Below are 19,155 nucleotides of genomic sequence, written 5' to 3'. Positions count from 1 at the left end.
TGTTTAATTAAACAACACTTTATTGTATATTATGTTAAGTTTATTTTACCATCATGTAGATCAAACAATGGCTTTCCTCTTAAACGTTTACCTTGGTGACATAGAAACAGCTATTCTTCACATGTATGCAAAGTATGCTGTGTGACCACTCACGTTATGAAAATTGCTGCCCCCCCCCCCCTCCCCCAATTGTTAAGCAAGTATAATGTGTTTCCAAGTAGGATCACATACATCTTATCTACATAAAAAAAACTATCAAATATTGTTTTTGAGCCTGTGGTATAGCAGACTCCATAAGGATCATTGATACATCCTGAGCCCACACTAAAAATAGCTGTAAGGCTTTCTGGTCTTTATTATCAAGATCATTTGCTAAAAACAAAGTTTCAGCATATATGATCATTTCCTGGTTTGAGGAGGAATATAAAAATTGCCTTCCTCCAAGAGCTGGAAAATGTAATGTCTGCCACATTTTGTTAAAAATTTGTAGACAGATTTCTTTGGGTTTGTTGTCAAGGATCTGAAGCACGTTGCACTTGATATAGCTGTGATCATGAGCAGGACCTCAAATGACAGACAGTGCTGAACCCAGCTCCCACATGGAGATAGGGCAGTTATCAGACTTACAATTGTTGAATCTGAAGGCCATCTCACCCTCTGTACATGGCAGTGTGGTACTAAATACAAGTAGGCATGGCTGCAGGTGTGGAGAAATGGACTGCCACCACCTTGCAGACATGTCTAGGTGATGCTTGGAGATAACTTTCTTTCAATACAGCTGTTATATGGACCAATTGAGTTTTCTGGAAATCCTTTTGGTGGCATCCCTTACTTGTGATGAGTTAATGGAGAAATTGATGTGGTCCAAGAATACTCATTGCTCTCTTTTACAATTCATTGGGCATTTCCGCTCGTAACCCAAAGGCTGTATAGTTCTCTGCAGTTGTTCAGATTTTGTAATGTGAACTCTTGTTGCAGTGTACAAATACATCCAATGGCTGAACAGCATCCAGCTAGTCTTGTTGTTCAACAATTTTGGCAGCTTTATTTCTGCTACTGTTCATTCTTTTACATTTACTCAGATTGGGAAATCAGCAAACGGTCACTTGAGTGCACATTATTGGTTACTTTCCATTGAACTCTCTCTCTCTCTCTCTCTCTCTCTCTCTCTCTCTCTCTCTCTCTCTCTCTCTCTCTCTCTCCAAGGATTGAAGAGAAAACTGGCAGGCCTAGGTGAACAACGTACCCATAATAGAGGTGAGAATTTATGGTGTACACTATGTTGTAGAAAAGTTTGGATTAATGTCCCATCAAGCTCAGATCAGGGTAATATGGGAAAGGAAATCAGTTGTGCACTTTTCAAAGGAACTATTCCAGCATTTAACTACTTTTTTCCTGTACTCACAAGACTGTTTTTGAAGCACAGCCCACATCATTATGGACCACCACCAGCTTGCACAGTGCCAACAAGGCCACTGTTTTCCAGCTATCTAGTGTCAAACTGATATGGTCACGAGCCCAAACACCCTCGCGTTGGTCATCTGGTGGCATAGACCATTAATCCCAAATTTTGCTGTTTTGTCCTAATGGATACATTGATCATAAGTCCCATGTTGGCACTGACAACTCTACTGAAACACCTCTGCTCTCAGTCATTAAGTGAAGGCTGTTGGCCACAGCATTGTACATAGTGAGAACTAATGCCTGACATGTGGTATTCTTGGCACACTCTTGACACTATGAATCTCAGAATATTAAACTCCCTAATGATATCCGAAATGGAATGTCCCACACATCTAGCTCCAACTACAATTCCATGTTCAAAGTCTATTAATTCCCATCATGTGGCCACAATAATGTCGGAAAGCTTTTCACAAGAATCACCAGAGTACAAATGACAGCTCTGACAATGCACTGCCCTTTTAATACCTTGTGCATACAATACCATTGCCACCTGTGAATGTGCATATCGCTATCCCACGATTTTTGTTACCTCAGAGTAAAGTAGCACAGAGAAAGAATGGGTGGTGAAGCCACACAGCTAGTTCTGTGAGAACTTCAAAGCCCAAAGTCATTAGAGGGGCAGGCATGGTGAACAATGAAGCTTCTATCCGTCTGTAGAAACTTGCAACAAAGATTGAAACTTGCAACAACAAAAACAACAAAAAATGTGATCTGGTAAAGCATGTATTTCTTAGAAGTGCACCAGTGTTCAACTACCTACCAATTCTTGATATGTTCAGAATGGCTCTATATAATGGCAAATGTTCAAAGAAAAGTAGCACAATCTGCCGCACATTTTAATGGAGTCCTAGATAAAACACAAAACTTCAGATGGAGAGCTGGAGAAAGGGCATAAGATAATTTGAGCCATATTGTTATTACAATTATGAGAACTTACTACACTGAAATGTAGTAAACATTTCTAATTTTGTTGAATGTGTAATGATAGGTTAGAAAACTTAAAAATGTGTACACAATATAGAAAACTGTATCACATACAGGCTTACAACCTTAAAGTGAATGTGTCTTTATTTTGATAGGAAACTAGAGCTTGTTGTGTAGAACACGACAGCTGTATTTATTTATTTATTTATATCCTTGTTATTCAGAAATAGCCCAGTAAATTGGCATAACAACAACATAAGTACATTTTGTATATAAAACAACAAGTAAAAGAGTAAGTACAGTTCTTTGATATATTATTAAGCACCCGACCGTTATATACTGAGATCATGAGAGATAAAGACAGTATCTTTAGTTAACATGAGGAAGAAGAAAATATGTAGAGAATCCAACTACTGGACATCCTGTCGGTTCATTTGGCAGTGAACCAGAAGAACCTGCAATGTCGACATGGGTGTACTTCATTGGCTTGTCAGAACCAATTCCATTCTGTAAAAGAAGCAACACACACTGAGTGCAATGCAAATTAAAGAAATACTACAGTACTACAGTTGTGTTATTGCTAGCATCACATTTTTATAAAGTAGCACCGTAAAAATAATTTTTAAATTATTTACATAATGTTTGTCAATTCTGTCAGAATCCATTATTCTGATCATAGTCACCTATTTTAATCATACTTCACCGCATCTGTAGTATTAATGTCTTTAGTATTAGTGTCAACATATCATATTCACAAATAAGTGTTCAAAGTGTTGCACAAGCTTTTACAGCATAGTCACTACAGTTAATTTAGCAGAAATTAAGAACATGTCACTATAAAAGCACAGAAAAAGTTTTTCATGTCTTTCTGCTTGGAACAGCAATAGTCACATCTGACTCAACACAGATAAAAATCAAAATTTTGCAGATTAAACTGCTGAAGCACTCACTTTATCAAGCCCTGACACCCTCAGAAGAAAGGCTGCTGGAAACTGATGCCCCCTTGGAGTCCGTGATGAGGGTTCATTGTTGCTCTGGAGCACATCAGCCACTTCAGCTTTATCTATATATATATCAAAAAGAAAAAAAAAATGGTGTCCATCCTTGGCATCAAGAGGAGCTGGCACTACTATCAGCTAGCATTTTAAATATGTACGGTTAGTAGTAGTAAGTATGAAACAAGCACACACTAGCAAAAGTTTAGTGTTCTAACAAATTTACATTTTTTGTTGGCTGTCCTGTAACATGAATAACTGAATAGGCTCAAACAAAACTCAAAGTTCCATAACTGATTAGTCAAAGCGTTACTTTCATCCTTGAGATATTCTCGCACAGTTCAAATAGACAGATAGTGTCTGCAAAAGCCACATATATATAAACTCCCCTCCCGCCAAGCCAGTCGACTCCCCTCCCGCCAAGCCAGTCGACGCCCCTCCCGCCAAGCCAGTCGACGCCCCTCCCGCCAAGCCAGTCGACGCCCCTCCCGCCAAGCCAGTCGACGCCCCTCCCGCCAAGCCAGTCGAGTCCCCTCCCGACAAGCCAGTCGAGTCCCCTCCCGACAAGCCAGTCGAGTCCTGCTAAGTCAGTCAAGTTGAAATTATCATGCCTGTTAAATTTAGTGAATATTATGTTAAAGGTTTCATTTCACTTACATATTTGTGGTAAAATGTATGCCTAATATTATCATTTGCTTATTTCTTTGTTTTAATTTATATGGAGAAGAGAATGGTGAAAAAATGGAAATGAAAAGACACGATAACTTCTTTATACACACATCGAAAAAAGTTTTGCATCACCCCGGTTCTCAGAGCTCCTTAAGATAGACATTGATTGTGGATATTGTATCACAGACACAGTCCCTTTGACTGTTCAGAGATGTCACTAAACCCATCCAAAGATGTAAATAACCATGCATGAGCAGCACCTATTAGACGGAGGGGGACAGCCGATCAATTCCAGTCATTCCACCAGGAAAGGGGTACACGGCTAGTGTTATCTGTAGTTCAACCATGCCTAGATGGTCAATACCGCAGTTTGATCGCGTCCGCATTGTTACTTTGTGCCAGGATGGGCTCTCAACAAGGGAAGTGTCCAAGTGTCTCAGAATGAACCAAAGCAATGTTGTTCGGACATGGAAGAGAGAGAGAGAGAGAGAGAGAGAGAGAGAGAGAGAGAGAGAGAGATAGGAACTGTCAATGACATGCCTCGTTCAGGCCGCCCAAGGTCTACTATTGCAGTGGATGACCACTACCTATGGATTATGGCTTGGAAGAACCCTGACAGCAACGCCACCATGTTGAATAATGCTTTTTGTGCAGTCACAGGATGTCATGTTATGACTCAAACTGTGCGCAACAGGCTGCATGATGCGCAACTTCACTCCCGACGTCCATGGCGAGGTCCATCTTTGCAACCACGACACCACGCAGCGCGGTACAGATGGGCCCAACAACATGCCGAATGGACCGCTCAGGACTGGCATCACATTCTCTTCACCGATGAGTGTCGCATATGCCTTCAACCAGACAATCGTAGGAGACGAGTTTGGAGGCAACCCAGTCAGGCTGAACGCCTTAGACACACCGTCCAGCGAGTGCAGCAAGGTGGAGGTTCCCTGATGTTTTGGGGTGGCATTATGTGGGGCCGACATACACTGCTGGTGGTCATGGAAGGTGCTGAAAATGCTGTACGAAACGTGAATGCCATCATGCTCATCTTGTGAATGACTTCCTTCAGGATAACGACATCAGCATGTCCTCCAGACATGAACCCTATTGAACACACCTGGGATATATTGGAAAGGGCTGTTTATGGATGACATGACACACCAACCACTGTGAGAAATCTATGCCGAATCGCCGTTGAGGAGTGGGACAATCTGGACCAACAGTGCCTTGATGAACTTGTGGATAGTATGCCATGACGAATACAGGCATGCATCAATGCTAGAGGACGTGCTACTGGGTATTAGAGATACTGGTGTGTACAGCAATTTGGACCACCACCTCTGAAGATCTCGCAGTATGGTGGTACAACATGCAATGTGTGGTTTTCATGAGCAATAAAAAGGGCAGAAATGAAGTTTACGTTGTTCTCTATTCCAATTTTCTGTACAGGTTAACTCTCGGAACCGAGGTGATGCAGAACTTCTTTTGATGTGTGTACTTTAAAGTAGGGCTTCACTGAAAAGGTGCTTTGCGAGCAGGCAGTGAGTGCAGGCCAGTGAACAGTGAGTAATGTATCCCTCCACCGTCACAGGGAATAAGGGCAGAAATCGATCCTAAGGGAAATGCTTGGAGAAATGCTAAGACTGTAACATTCAGCTGTGTGCCTGTGAGATCTACATTTTGTAGAGCCCTAGAGAATATGCAACAAATTCTTTACACAGATTTTGCAAGTTAACTCTGAATGTAGTCTCCATAACCTGTGTGTGATGCATGACTGTCATGTTTGATGAACATGAAATTGTTCTGCCTGAAGTAAATGTTAAATGTTAAGCCACAACTACCAAGTACTGTATTCTTTTATTAAATAACCATGCATTACAGGCCACAAATACATTGCTAAAAGTAGTGCAATTTTGTAGCTCATCTGAATGGTGCATTCACTTTATTTTTCTTCCCCTTCTTCCTCCTCTTAGAGAGCTTCCTTTAAATATTTGTTTACGTTTTCCATTTCCATATTCTTTGACACAGTAAGATGTGTAGTGTGTTTGTAAACTGAGCTTCCTGGAAGAATTCAGCATCTTAGAATATGCTAAACATCATGTGAACACATCTTTTGGTGTAAAAGATAATGTATCTCACACAGTGGATTGAAGAACGAAGACATTGTTGATGTTACATGATGCCAACTTGCCCTGTTGATATTCGATGGCACTGCTGTCAAAACTGAACCACCTCTACTTAGCAGTTGTTGCTAATCCTTTATTGTCAAGACAACATGATGCATGGTCATTTCCTTCACTCCCCACCATGCCGCAACTGTTCTGCTTGTGATCAAGAGGGTGAGCTGGTGCAACTACTCACACAAAAAACAGCGATTCATTAAGCCCTGTTTTACAGGATCACTTAATGACTATTTTACAGTAAACAGAAAGATCAAATAAGAAACAGAAAAATAGTTTTCAGAGACAAAGGTATATTTGCCAATCCAAAATTTAGAATCACATAGTGATGTTGCTGGGAGGGTTAAGGACAACTGGACATTCAAAAATTAATTATTCCACAAAACTAGAAGAGAAAGAGTGACATGCATTTTCCTTCTTTCTCTCCACAACATTCACCATGGTAACCTCACTTTGCACTCTTCCTCTATGTCGCAATACACACAGACTATACAGATACTTTTACTAGACTATTGAAATCTGCCCTCTTAGTGTTAATTTGCTTTGTCACAAAGCAGGATTTTTCCCGCTGCTCAAATGTATGTGTTCCAAATCTCTGATACTTCACCTGTGCTTGTGAGTAGTTCATACATATTCCCTATACAGTGAACTTTGATTTTCCTCTGAAGTTGAAATTTTTCTTCCTAGAAGTTACAACGTTTCCCTTTACAGCCACTCTGATTCATGGTAGCAATTCTGACTTATCCTATTTGATGCTCACTTTGTTTGTTGCTAATTAGTTACATCATCATTTGCATTTCTGTGTTTCCTTCTGTCATTAAATCTTTGAATTGTAACATTTACTTGATGATGATGATAGTTGGTTTGTGAGGCACTCAACTGCGTGTTTATCAGTGCCTGTACTAATTCCCAATAGTTTCACTGTCCAGTCTTGCCACTTTCTCAAATGATGATGAATTGATAAGAACAACACAAACGCCCAGTCCTCAGGCAGAGAAAATCCCCAACGCAGCTGGGAACTTAACCCGGGATCCCATGATCCAGAAGCAGCAATGTTAGCCACTAGACTCACAAGGTATAGACTCACAGTTTCGCTGTTTTACCTGTGCCTTCTTACAGCTTACATTTCAGTACATACACTCCCTGATTTTATAAAAGTGTATGCCATGTTTTGGATACATATAACTTTTAGAAATCAGAAAATTTAAAATTCAAGACAACATTTATCAGAATACTACTCTATATTATAACCTAACAGGAGCCATATTTATTTTGATTGATTTCCTATTTATTTATTTCACTAGATTATAATTTGAATCTGCACTTGCAGCTTGCTACTTTTTTATGTCTTACAAAGGGAAGCCACAACATTTGGATCATGGATTTGCTTCAAACTGCAAGAGAAGTTTTACACATCAGTAATGTACCGGTGTGTTGTGGCCCTGAGCTTGGGATAGTGGTGGCCGTGGTTAGCATTGAAGCTCCATAATCGGTGGATTGATGGATGGAATCCTGCTCACGAAGTAGTTTCATATCAGCGCACACTCCACTGTAGAGTGAAAATTTCATTCTAGTTATATATTGTCATAATACACAGAAATATATGAAATCAATGTGGTGGCTGCTCAATTTGCTTCTATCAGCCAGTCACAGCACAGGACTTGTGATATCATGGAAACATTACTATTTTGTCTCTCAAACCCACATATGCACCAGATTAAACACACACAAAACATTAAACATCTCAAGTTTAGAGCTGAAAAAATAAAAATAAAAAAATTAAGCTTGCAACCAAATTAACACACACTGCATTAAAGATTTCTCTTAAATGTGTACAGCTTGTTTTGAATAGTGTCAAATGTGACTTGGACAGATAAATGTCCTACCTGCATATCTTATCTTTCCATTAGTTTTTGTTGTTATTTAGCAGCTGGGTATGAAATGGAAAGGAGACACAGTATGTAAAGTTTTGGATACAGTGTGATGTGGGCTTCCTCACTGAAATCTTGATTTGTCTGCTCTAGGGTAGTTATGATGAGTAAATGTTGCAGCCTTCCCCAATTTGGAAACCACGAAGTGTGCCAGCCTTGAGGGGTACTATTATTTGCCCACACTGTGGTTGGAACAACTTATCAGTGCCATATTCTGTTCCTGTGTATCTGTGGCTTCACTCTCTCAGGTGTGATTTGTGTGCCAATTTGTGAAAAAATGCGATATCAGTGGGAAAGGATTGTTACCATCCATATTTAAGCCCTCCATTTAGTATGCTAAATAACAATTGCTTCTTATCACTTATTAATGCACATTTTGCTTACCTTACTTTGTTTGTTTACTGATGAAATCAGTTCATCTCCCCTTCTGTGCTTTAAATGGTCTATGATCAAGTCATCAAAAAATCTTACAGAATTGACAAAACTGGAAATGAAAAACTGTCTAAAACACCACCTAAACAAAATTAAACATTGATTAATGTTACATCAAAGCATAATAGAAATATACTGAGGCAAAGGTTTGATAGCAAAGTTTCAGCCACTCCATTTTTTCCTCTTGATGTAAGCAGCAGACTGTGAAAATAGTGTTCAAGTTGGTAGGATAACCTTAGGCTCTGCCAGTTAAGCCTTCAGGAGGCCCCATGACAGCTGCACTTTGTACAAGCCACATACCCCCAACCTCCTACTGGCATTCTAGGGCACAGTTTTAAGACTAGCTACTGCCTGTATAAGAAACATCAGCCAGTGTCAACAGTTCCAAAAATACTGACTGCCTTCCAAAACACTGACTGCCCTTATTTGTTTGAGAAATAAAGGTATACCTCGTTATGCACAGAATCATTATCTGCATTTTCATACACACACTGTTTTAGTTTTAAGTCCAGGTCTGCTATTTACTGATAGTACACGGAAGCAGTAACGCATTCACACATCATCTACTGTGTTTGTCGAAATGTGGATTGTCAGTTCAGGTCAGCAGAGCTGCGAAGTTGCACTTGACAGGGCATGTGTTTAAAGAATACAGGGTAAAAGGAAAGAAAGCGTGCCTATCGAGGAAAAGATAAGAGTACAAAGATCATTTTCATCAGAAATAAAGTTAGAAGTTTTGGGCTGCTACAGGAAAGGTGAGCATATTGTTGACATTCAGCGTGCTTTGGGACTTTGTGAATCCATTGTGGGAACTATTCGTGACAATGGGGAATCAGTTTGCTGTTAACTCTTCAAATGACTTAAGTGTGCCTAGAGTGACCAAACCTCACTCAGGGACAATGCAAATAATGGAGAAAATGTTAAACCACTGTACTGAGCACCATGACCAACAGTATATGCCTCTCCCTGGAGCTGCTATTCAAGCTAAAACCAAGCGCTTGTATGCAGATGTAACAAACCTTTCTCACTCACATCAAGTTGATTTGAACACTTCAAACATCATTTTGGATTTGACAACAATAAAATTACAGTAGAGGCAGCTATGGTAGATTAAGTTAGAGCTGAAGACTTTAAAAGGAGGTTTAAAGAAACTGCAACAGAAAAATGCTGTACTGTGATGCAGGTTCTCAACCCTGATGAAACGGGTTTATATGGAAAAGAATGCCTAGCCACACATTCATTTCTACTGATAAGAAAACAGCACTTGGATTCAAGGCTGCCAAGGACCAATGCACCCTTCTTTTTGGAGGAAATGTTGCAAAGGATTGGAAATTAAAACATCATCTGATCTATTGCTGTCAAAATCCTAGGGCAATAAAGGGCTGTGAAAAAAGCAGGCTGGAAATTCATTGAAGATGGAGTAAAAATGTTAGATGACTTCTGCTATTGTCAGTGACTATTTTTTTTAACGAACTGAATAGAGAATGATAGGTCTACTGTGAGAAAGGAAAATTCCCTTTCAAAATTCTTCTCCTCTTTGTTAATGTCTCCAGCCAGCTACATTTCATTACTGATTCAAATCAAAACACTGCCACCTGTTTCTGCCCTCAAACACTATATCTATCCTGCAACCCATGGACCAGGGAGTTATTTCTACATTCAAGGCATACTATCTAAATGAAACTTTTTCAAATTTTACAGAAGAAAGGGATTTGAGTGACGTACTTACCAACAAGTTTTTCTGGCAACATGTTAATATTAAGATGGCAACTGATGCTATTACAGATGTATGGACTGGTACCACTCGAAACTGTGTGAATGGGTTATGGAAGAAACTTTAGCCCAATGCTGTGTCAGTGCTGGAAGATGAAGTGATATCACCATTGCAGCAGGAGAAATTGCGGACGTGGCACAGCAGATTGGATTTGCTTATGTCTATGAAGAGAATGGCTGTGACCTCTGACACTTTGATTCTGAAGATATGAACAATGAAGAATTGTGTGTACAGAAATCCATTATGAAAACTGATTTGACTATAGAACCATCAGACTCTTCTGATGTAGATGATGCAGAGGCTATTTAGCTTGTAGATGGACTTAATAACAATGATTTTAGTATATTACTGCGTGTTTCAGTATTAAAATTTTACGTGTATTAATTTTGCATTATCATGTGTTTCAGAAAGATGTAATAGTTATCTCTGGTAAAAGTACTAAGAAACACTGCTATAATCTCAGCCCGCATTTTTCATTTAAAAAGACTCAGTTTACATGAACACACCCCCCCCCCCCAAATGAACCATGGACCATGCCGTTGGTGGGGAGGCTTGTGTGCCTCAACGATACAGATAGCCGTACCGTAGGTACAACCACAATGGAGGGGTACCTGTTGAGAGGCCAGACAAACGTGTGGTTCCTGAAGAGGGGCAGCAGCCTTTTCAGTAGTTGCAGGGGCAACAGTCTGGATGATTGACTGATCTGGCCCTGTAACACTAACCAAAACGACCTTGTTGTTGTGGTACTGCGAACGGCTGAAAGCAAGGGGAAACTACAGCCGTAATTTTTCCCGAGGGCATGCAGCTTTACTGTATGATTAAATGATGATGGCGTCCTCTTGAGTAAAATATTCTGGAGGTAAAATAGTCCCCCGTTTGGATCTCCGGGCGAGGACTACTCAAGAGGACATCGTTATCAGGAGAAAGAAAACTGGCGTTCTACGGATCGGAGCATGGAATGTCAGATCCCTTAATTGGGCAAGTAGGTCAGAAAATTTAAAAAGAGAAGTGGATAGGTTAAAGTTAGATATAGTGGGAATTAGTGAAGTTTGGTGGCTGGAGGAACAAGACTTTTGGTCAGGCGAATACAGGGTTATAAATACAAAATCAAATAGGGGTAATGCAAGAGTAGGTTTAATGATGAATAAAAAAATAGGAGTGTGAGTAAGCTACTACAAACAGCATAGTGAATGCATTATAGTGGCCAAGATAGACACGAAGCCCACGTCTACTACAGTAGTACAAGTTTATATGCCAACTAGCTCTGCAGATGAAGAAATTGACAAAATGTATGATGAGATAAAAGAAATTATTCAGGTAGTGAAGGGAGACGAAAATTTAATAGTCATGGGTGACTGGAATTCGGTAGTAGGAAAAGGGAGAGAAGGAAACGTAGTAGGTGAATATGGATTGCGGGTAAGAAATGAAAGAGGAAGCCGCCTGGTAGAATTTTGCACAGAGCACAACTTAATAATAGCTAACACTTGGTTCAAGAATCATGAAACAAGGTTGTATACATGGAAGAAGCCTGGAGATACTGACATATTTCAGATAGATTATATAATGGTAAGAAAGATTTAGGAAGCAGATTTTAAATTGTAAGACATTTCCAGGGGCAGATGTCGACTCTGACCACAATCTATTGGTTATGAACTGTAGATTAAAACTTAGGAAACTGCAAAAAGTGGGAATTTAAGGAGATGGGACGTGGATTAACTGACTAAACCACAGGTTGTACAGAGTTTCAGGGAGAGCATAAGGGAACAATTGACAGGAATGGGGGAAAGAAATACAGTAGAAGAATGGGTAGCTCTGAGGGATGAAGTAGTGAAGGCAGCAGAGGATCAAGTAGGTAAAAAGTCGAGGGCTAGTAGTAATCCTTGGGTAACAGAAAAGATACTGAATTTAACTGATGAAAGGAGAAAATACAAAAATGCTGGAAGTGAAGCAGGCTAAAAGGAATACAAACGTCTCAAAAATGAGATCAACAGGAAGTGCAAAATGGCTAAGCAGGGGTGGCTACATGACAAATGTAAGGATGTAGAGGCTTATCTCACTAGGGGGTAAGATAGATACTGCCTACAGGAAAATTAAAGAGACCTTTGGAGAAAAGAGAACCACTTGCATGAATATCAAGTGCTCAGATGGAAACCCAGTTCTAAGCAAAGAAGGGAAAGCAGAAAGGTGGAAGGAGTATATAGAGGGTCTATAAAGGGGCGATGTTCTTGTGGACAATATTATGGAAATGGAAGAGGAGGTAGATGAAGATGAAATGGGAGATATGATACTGCGTGAAGAGTTTGACAAAGCACTGAAAGACCTAAGTCGAAACAAGGCCCCAGGAGTAGACAACATTCTGTTAGAACTACTGATAGCCTTGGGAGAGCAAGTCCTGACAAAACTCTACTATCTGGTGAGCAAGATGTATGAGACAGGCGAAATACCCTCAGGCTTCAGGAAGAATATAATAATTCCAATCCCAAAGAAAGCAGGTGTTGACAGATGTGAAAATTACCAAACTATCAGCTTAATAAGTCACGGCTGCAAAATAATACTAACGCGAATTCTTTACAGACAAATGGAAAAACTGGTAGAAGCCAACCTCGGGGACGATCAGTTTGGATTCCGTAGAAATGTTGGAACACGTGAGGCAATACTGACCCTACAACTTATCTTAGAAGAAAGATCAAGGAAAGGCAAACCTAGCATTTGTAGACTTAGAGAAAGCTTTTGACAAGGTTGACTGGAATACTCTTCCTTCAAATTCTGAAGGTGGCAGGGGTCAAATACAGGGAGCAAAAGACTATTTACAATTTGTACAAGAACCAGGTGGCAGTTATAAGAATCAAGGGGCATGAAAGGGAAGCGGTGGTTGGGAAGAGAGATGACATTGTAATTCTGTCAGAGACAGCAAAGGACCTGGAAGAGCAGTTGAATGGAATGGACAGTGTATTGAAAGGCAGATATAAGATGAACATCAACAAAAGCAAAACGAGGATAATGGAATGTAGTCTAATTAAATCAGGTGATGCTAAGAGAAGTAGGTTAGGAAATGAGACACTTACAGTAGTAGATGAGTTTTGCTATTTGGGGAGCAAAATAACTGATGATGGTCAAAGTAGGGAGGATACAAAATGTAGACTGGCAATGGCAAGGAAAGCTTTCCTGAAGAAGACAAATTTGTTAACAACGAGTATAGATTTAAGTGTCAGGAAGTCGTTTCTGAAAGTATTTGTATGGAGTGTAGCCATGTATGGAAGTGAAACATGGGCAATAAATAGTTTGGACAAGAAGAGAATAGAATAGAGGCTTACGAAATGTGGTGCTACAGAAGAATGCTGAAGATTAGATGGGTAGATCACATAACTAATGAGGAGGTATTGAATAGGATTGGGGAGAAGAGGAGTTTGTGGCACAACTTGACTAGAAGAAGGGATCGGTTGGTAGGACATGTTCTGAGGCATCAAGGGATCACCAATTTAGTACTGGAGGGCAGCGTGGAGGGTAAAAATCGTAGAGGGAGACCAAGAGATGAATACACTAAGCAGATTCAAAAGGATGTAGGCTGCAGTATGTACTGGGAGATGAAGAAGCTTGCACAGGATAGAGTAGCATGGAGAGCTGCATCAAACCATTCTCAGGACTGAAGACCACAACAACAACAACAACAACAACAACAATACATGAACTCAGTAGTGTGGTGATTGTGCGGAATGTAACTATCATGTAAAACATGATTCACCTCTATTCAAAATGTGTCTTGATAATTCAAATTATGTAATACATTATTAAGAAATTTATTTTAATATATATTTTGGGATGACTTCGCCTCTGAGCCTTTAAATATGAGGTGTGCCTGCCCTCAGGGACATGGTAGCAAGGGATAGAAAGAAATCTAGGTACACTCACTGTGTGTTCCTGGGAAGGAAACTGCGAAGGAAACAGACTACCGCATAGTAGGTTTAAAACAAAGCAGGGCACTACAGATGTAGATATGATGAATGAAACAAATTTGGCTGTCAGCAGGGAATGCATAAAACCTTCAAGAGATTTATATAATGATCTTTCTCGAAAACCCAAAGAAATTATGGTCATTTCAAGGGCCATCAGTGGCTTTAAAATTCGTGTCCAGACACTTACTGATGAGACAGAACTGACATGAAGCAGCAAAGTACAAGAAATGCTGGACACCTTTTCCAAATATTCCTTTGCAAACGAACGTCCAGGGGTATAGTCCCAATTTAATTTATGCTCCACTCTAAAGGTGAGAGGAGTAGATATTGGTGCTAGTGGCATTGAAATGGCTGAAATCACTAAAATTGGAGACAGTTCCAGGGCCCAATGGAATGCCTATCAGATTATACACTGAATTTTCAGCTGAGTAGCTCCTCTTTTAATGATAGTGTACTGAAGATCCTCACACAAAGAGCTGTTCCCACTAATTGGAAGAAAGCATCTATCTACAAAAGGGTTAGCAGGAAGTTATTCACGAAACTACCATCAAAAATTTTTGAAATCCATTTGTTGCAGAATCTTAGAATATATTCTGAGCTGGTTCGAGTAGCACTGACAATGTCAAACCCAGCTTGAACTTTTCTCACATGGCATCCTGCAAAGCCATGGATCAAGCAAACAGGTAGATACAGTATTTCGTAATTTCCAAAAAGCATTCGACTCGGTATCAGACTACACTTATTTTCGGATGTATGATAATGTGGGGTATCTAGAGAAATTTTTGACTAGATTGAGGATTTCTTAGTAGGGAGGGTGCAGCATATTATCTTGGAGGAAGATTTAATCAAGAGATGTATACGAAACTTCAGGTGTGCCCCAAGGAAGTGTGTTGGGAGACTTCCTATTCATGTCTTATATTAATGGCCATGCACACAATATTAATAATAAACTGAGATTTATTGTAGATGATACAATTACCTATAATGAAATACTGACTGAAAAAATTTGCACAAATATTCAATCTAATCCTACACACACACACACACACACACACACACACACACACACACACACACACACACACACACAGAGAGAGAGAGAGAGAGAGAGAGAGAGAGAGAGAGAGAGAGAGAGAGAGAGACGTCTGGTGGCAAACTTAACACACACACGCGACTGCAGTCTCAGGCAACTTTAGCCACACTTCGACTAAGCATCTCCGCAATTTGGTGAGTGGTAACTTTCCTTTTCACAAAACTGTTACATTCCATCCTGGATTTTCCATTGTTGGAGTCACAATCATAGGTACTTCAAGATGTAGATGTTCAGTGGGAGATTGCTTACAAATCACTTGTGTGACCCATCCTAAATATTGCTCAAGTGTGTGGGACATGTACCAAACAGGGCTAACAAGGGTACTGGAAGCATACAAAGAAGGGCAGCATGAATAGTCACAGGTTTGTTGGAGCCTGGAAGAGTATTACTGACATGCTAAGAAAACTGAACTGGCTAATGGTTGAAGATAGATGAGAACAATCTCATGAAAGCCTAAATATGAGGTTTCAAGAACCAATTTTAAGCAGTTGCAAGTATTTCTACTCCAAACTTGGGTGCTATGCAGAGAAAGCAGCTACTCGGGTAGCAAAATAAAAGCACAAACAATGTGAAGCTCACATGTATCATGACTCTCACCCACCATGAAGTTCCAAGTGATTAAAAAATAAAATAAAATAAAATAAAAGAGCAGCTGACTCCCTTATGAAAGTATGTTAAAAGAACAGACCCACAACATTACAGATGAACATCTTAACATCCATTCGCTGCAAAATTACTGAGCACATTATAAGTTTGAATATAATAAATTTCCTTGAGAGGGATAAGTTTCTACCTGCAAATCGACATTGATTTGGAAATTGTCACTCATGGGAAACTCAACTTGCCCTTTCCTGTTAACCATGAATGATGGACAACACGCAGATTCCATACTCCTAGATTTCCACAAACTGTTTGGCACAGTGCCACACTGCAAGCTTAATGAAAATACAAGCATAGGGAATAGGTTCCCAGACCTATGAATGGCCCAAAGACTTTTTAAGCAATAGAATGTTGTCCTTGATGGTGAATTCACAAGGAACAAATACAGTGTCAGAAGTGCCGGAAGGGAGTGTGATAGCACTGCTCTTGTTCTCTATAAAAATAAAATATTTGAGAGACAGTTACTATCTGTAACTGTTTGATGTTGATGCTGTAGGGCATGAGGAAGTTTTGTCACTAGGTGAATGTAGAAGGATAAGGACGATGCGGGTAGAATATCCATTTGGTGCGAAGAATCTTAGCTCACTTTATGTGTGGGTAAAATGGAAGTAATGCAAAGTAGGAAAATAATCCTGTAATTTTCAAATGCAGTGTTAGTGGTGTGATGCTTAATATAGTCACGTCAATTAACTATCCTGGTGTAATGTTGCAAAGAGAGATGAAATGAAATGAGCACATATGGACAGTTTTAAGAAAGGTGAATGGTCGATTTTGGATTATTAGAATTCTTGGAAAGTGTGGCTTGTCTATATAGGATACTGCATATAGAACATTAGTGCAGCTCAGTCTTGAGTAATGCTCCTGTGTTTGGGGCCCCCACCAGATTGCATTAAAACATATCGAAACAATTAGGAGGCGTGTTGCTGGATTAGTTACCAGTAGGTTCAATCAAAATGTGAGTATTATGTAAATGCTCTATGAACTCAAGTGGCAACCTCTGGAGGGAAGACGACATTCATTTCGCAGAACACTATTTAGAATGATCCTACTACCATCAACATACATCTCGTGGAAGAACAACGAAGACAAGAGAAAACAGATCTTTTAAGGAAGAATATAGACAGTCATTTTTCCCTCGCTTCATTTGCGAGAGGAACAAGAAAGAGAATGATAAGCAATGGCACGAGGTGCCATGCGCCATATGGAGGCCTGTGAAATACATACAGGGTGTTTAGAACTGATGGTCAATATTCTGGGATATGACATAAATATCATTCAAAAGTAAAAAGTCAAGTAAATATGGGATTTAAAAAGCATACCTTAAGTGCTATAAGCAGTGGCAGTGAAAGAAGAGGACAGTACAATGCTCTTTGTGGAAGCACACAGGGACAAGGTGGAGAGAGGGTGGCGCAGCTAGGTGCAATTGGGAGGCTAGATGCCAGGGTGTGTGTGTGTGTGTGTGTGTGTGTGTGTGTGTGTGTGTGTGTGTGAGGGGGGGGGGGGGGGGCAGAATAGGAGAGATAAAGACTATGGGTGCACTAGTGAAGTGGAAGGCTGTGGAGTGGGAACAGGAAAGGGAATAGGTGGGTGAACGACTATGATTAATGAAGACAGGCCAGGAATATTATGGGAATGTAGGATATATTGCAGGGAGAGTTCTCATCAGCACAATTCAGAAAAGATGGTGTCGGTAAAAGGATCCACATGGCACAGGCTGTGAAACAGTCATTAAAATGTAGAATGTTGTGTTGGGCAGGTTGCTAAGCAGCTAGGTTGTCCAGTTGTTTCTTGGCCACAGTTTGTAGATGGCCATTTATGCGGACAGACAGCTTATTGGTGGTCATGCTCACATAGAACAAAGCACAGTTGTTGCAGCTTAGCTTGCAGATCACATGACTGGTTTCACAGGTAGCCCTGCCTTTGATGGGATAGGTTATGCTTGTGACCAAGGGGTGTGAGCCATGAGGAGGGAGTTTGGAGCAAAATTCATGTAGGTTCAGTGGGTGGCAGAATATGGGCTGTCCTACCTGCTATTCTCCCCACCCCTCCCACAGTGGCATTCCACTGTCCATAGAACTTACACAATATCCTCTTCCACCCCTACACAACCCCTGCTCCGAACCCCTTGTCTCATGGCTCATATATCTGAATAGACCTAGATGCAAGACCTGTCCCATACATCTTCCTACAACCACCTACTCCAGTGCGGTCACAAATCTCACCTATCCCATCAACGGCAGGGCTACATGTGCAACCAGTCATGTGATCTATAAGCTAAGCTGCAACCACTGTGCTTCATCCTACGTGGGCATGAAAACCAACAAACTGTCTTTCCACCTACAAACTATGGCCAAGAAACACCTGGAACAACGAGTTGCTGAGCAAGCTGCCCAATACAACATTCTTCGTCTTAATGACTGCTTCACAGCCTGTGCCATCTAGGTCCCTCCTACCAACACCAGTTTTTCTGAATTGCACAGGTGGGAATCTCCCTGCAATTCATCTTGTGTTCCCATAACCCTCCTTGCCTCAACCTTCATTACTCATTGTTCTTCACCTACCCATTCCCTTCCCTGTTCCCACTCCACAGCCCTCTATTCCACAAGTGCACCAACAGTCTTTTTACTGCCCTCCTTTTGCACCTCCCGCAGTCTAACCTCTTTGATTGCACCTGGCTGTCCTCCCCTCTCTCCACCTGGTCCCTGCATGCTCCCACAAAGAGCACTTTACCATCTCCCACAGGTACTTTGTTCTCCCTTCATCTCCCTGCCCCAGCTACCCCCACCACCCAAATTGCTTCCCCCATCATGTACAGCTGCTCACAGTCTGGTCCCGGCAATCAAAAGTGGTCATTTGTGTGTGAGCTGCATTTGCATAAATGTGTGTGTGTGTTTGTTGTCAATTTCAGAAGAAAGCCTTCTGACAGAAAGCTTATTTGTTCAGTAGTCTTTTGTTGTGCCTGTCTGCAACTCAGCACCTCCGCTATATGTTGAGTAGCAATCTATCATTTTCATAATATTGTCATTATCCCATCCTTTGCAATGCGATTTTTTAATAAACATCACTGTATAGAATGTTTA

At 40.5% G+C, this 19,155-nt stretch overlaps 1 protein-coding gene across 1 annotated transcript in view; it reads right to left on the bottom strand.

The window, feature by feature from the left end:
* Positions 1–2,578: 2,578 nt before the first annotated feature.
* The window catches only part of LOC124787828 (putative aminopeptidase W07G4.4), an 83,306-nt gene continuing 66,729 nt past the window's right edge, over positions 2,579–19,155 (bottom strand). The window contains 2 exon segments of the mRNA XM_047254763.1: positions 2,579–2,895; positions 3,339–3,451. Of these exon segments, the coding sequence (XP_047110719.1) occupies positions 2,758–2,895; positions 3,339–3,451 (251 nt within the window). The 3' untranslated portion in view covers positions 2,579–2,757.

The sequence above is a fragment of the Schistocerca piceifrons genome, chromosome 3 (assembly GCF_021461385.2).
Source record: "Schistocerca piceifrons isolate TAMUIC-IGC-003096 chromosome 3, iqSchPice1.1, whole genome shotgun sequence".
Classification (NCBI taxonomy): Eukaryota; Metazoa; Arthropoda; class Insecta; order Orthoptera; family Acrididae; genus Schistocerca; species Schistocerca piceifrons.
This window is presented reverse-complemented; position numbering and strand designations above follow the sequence as displayed.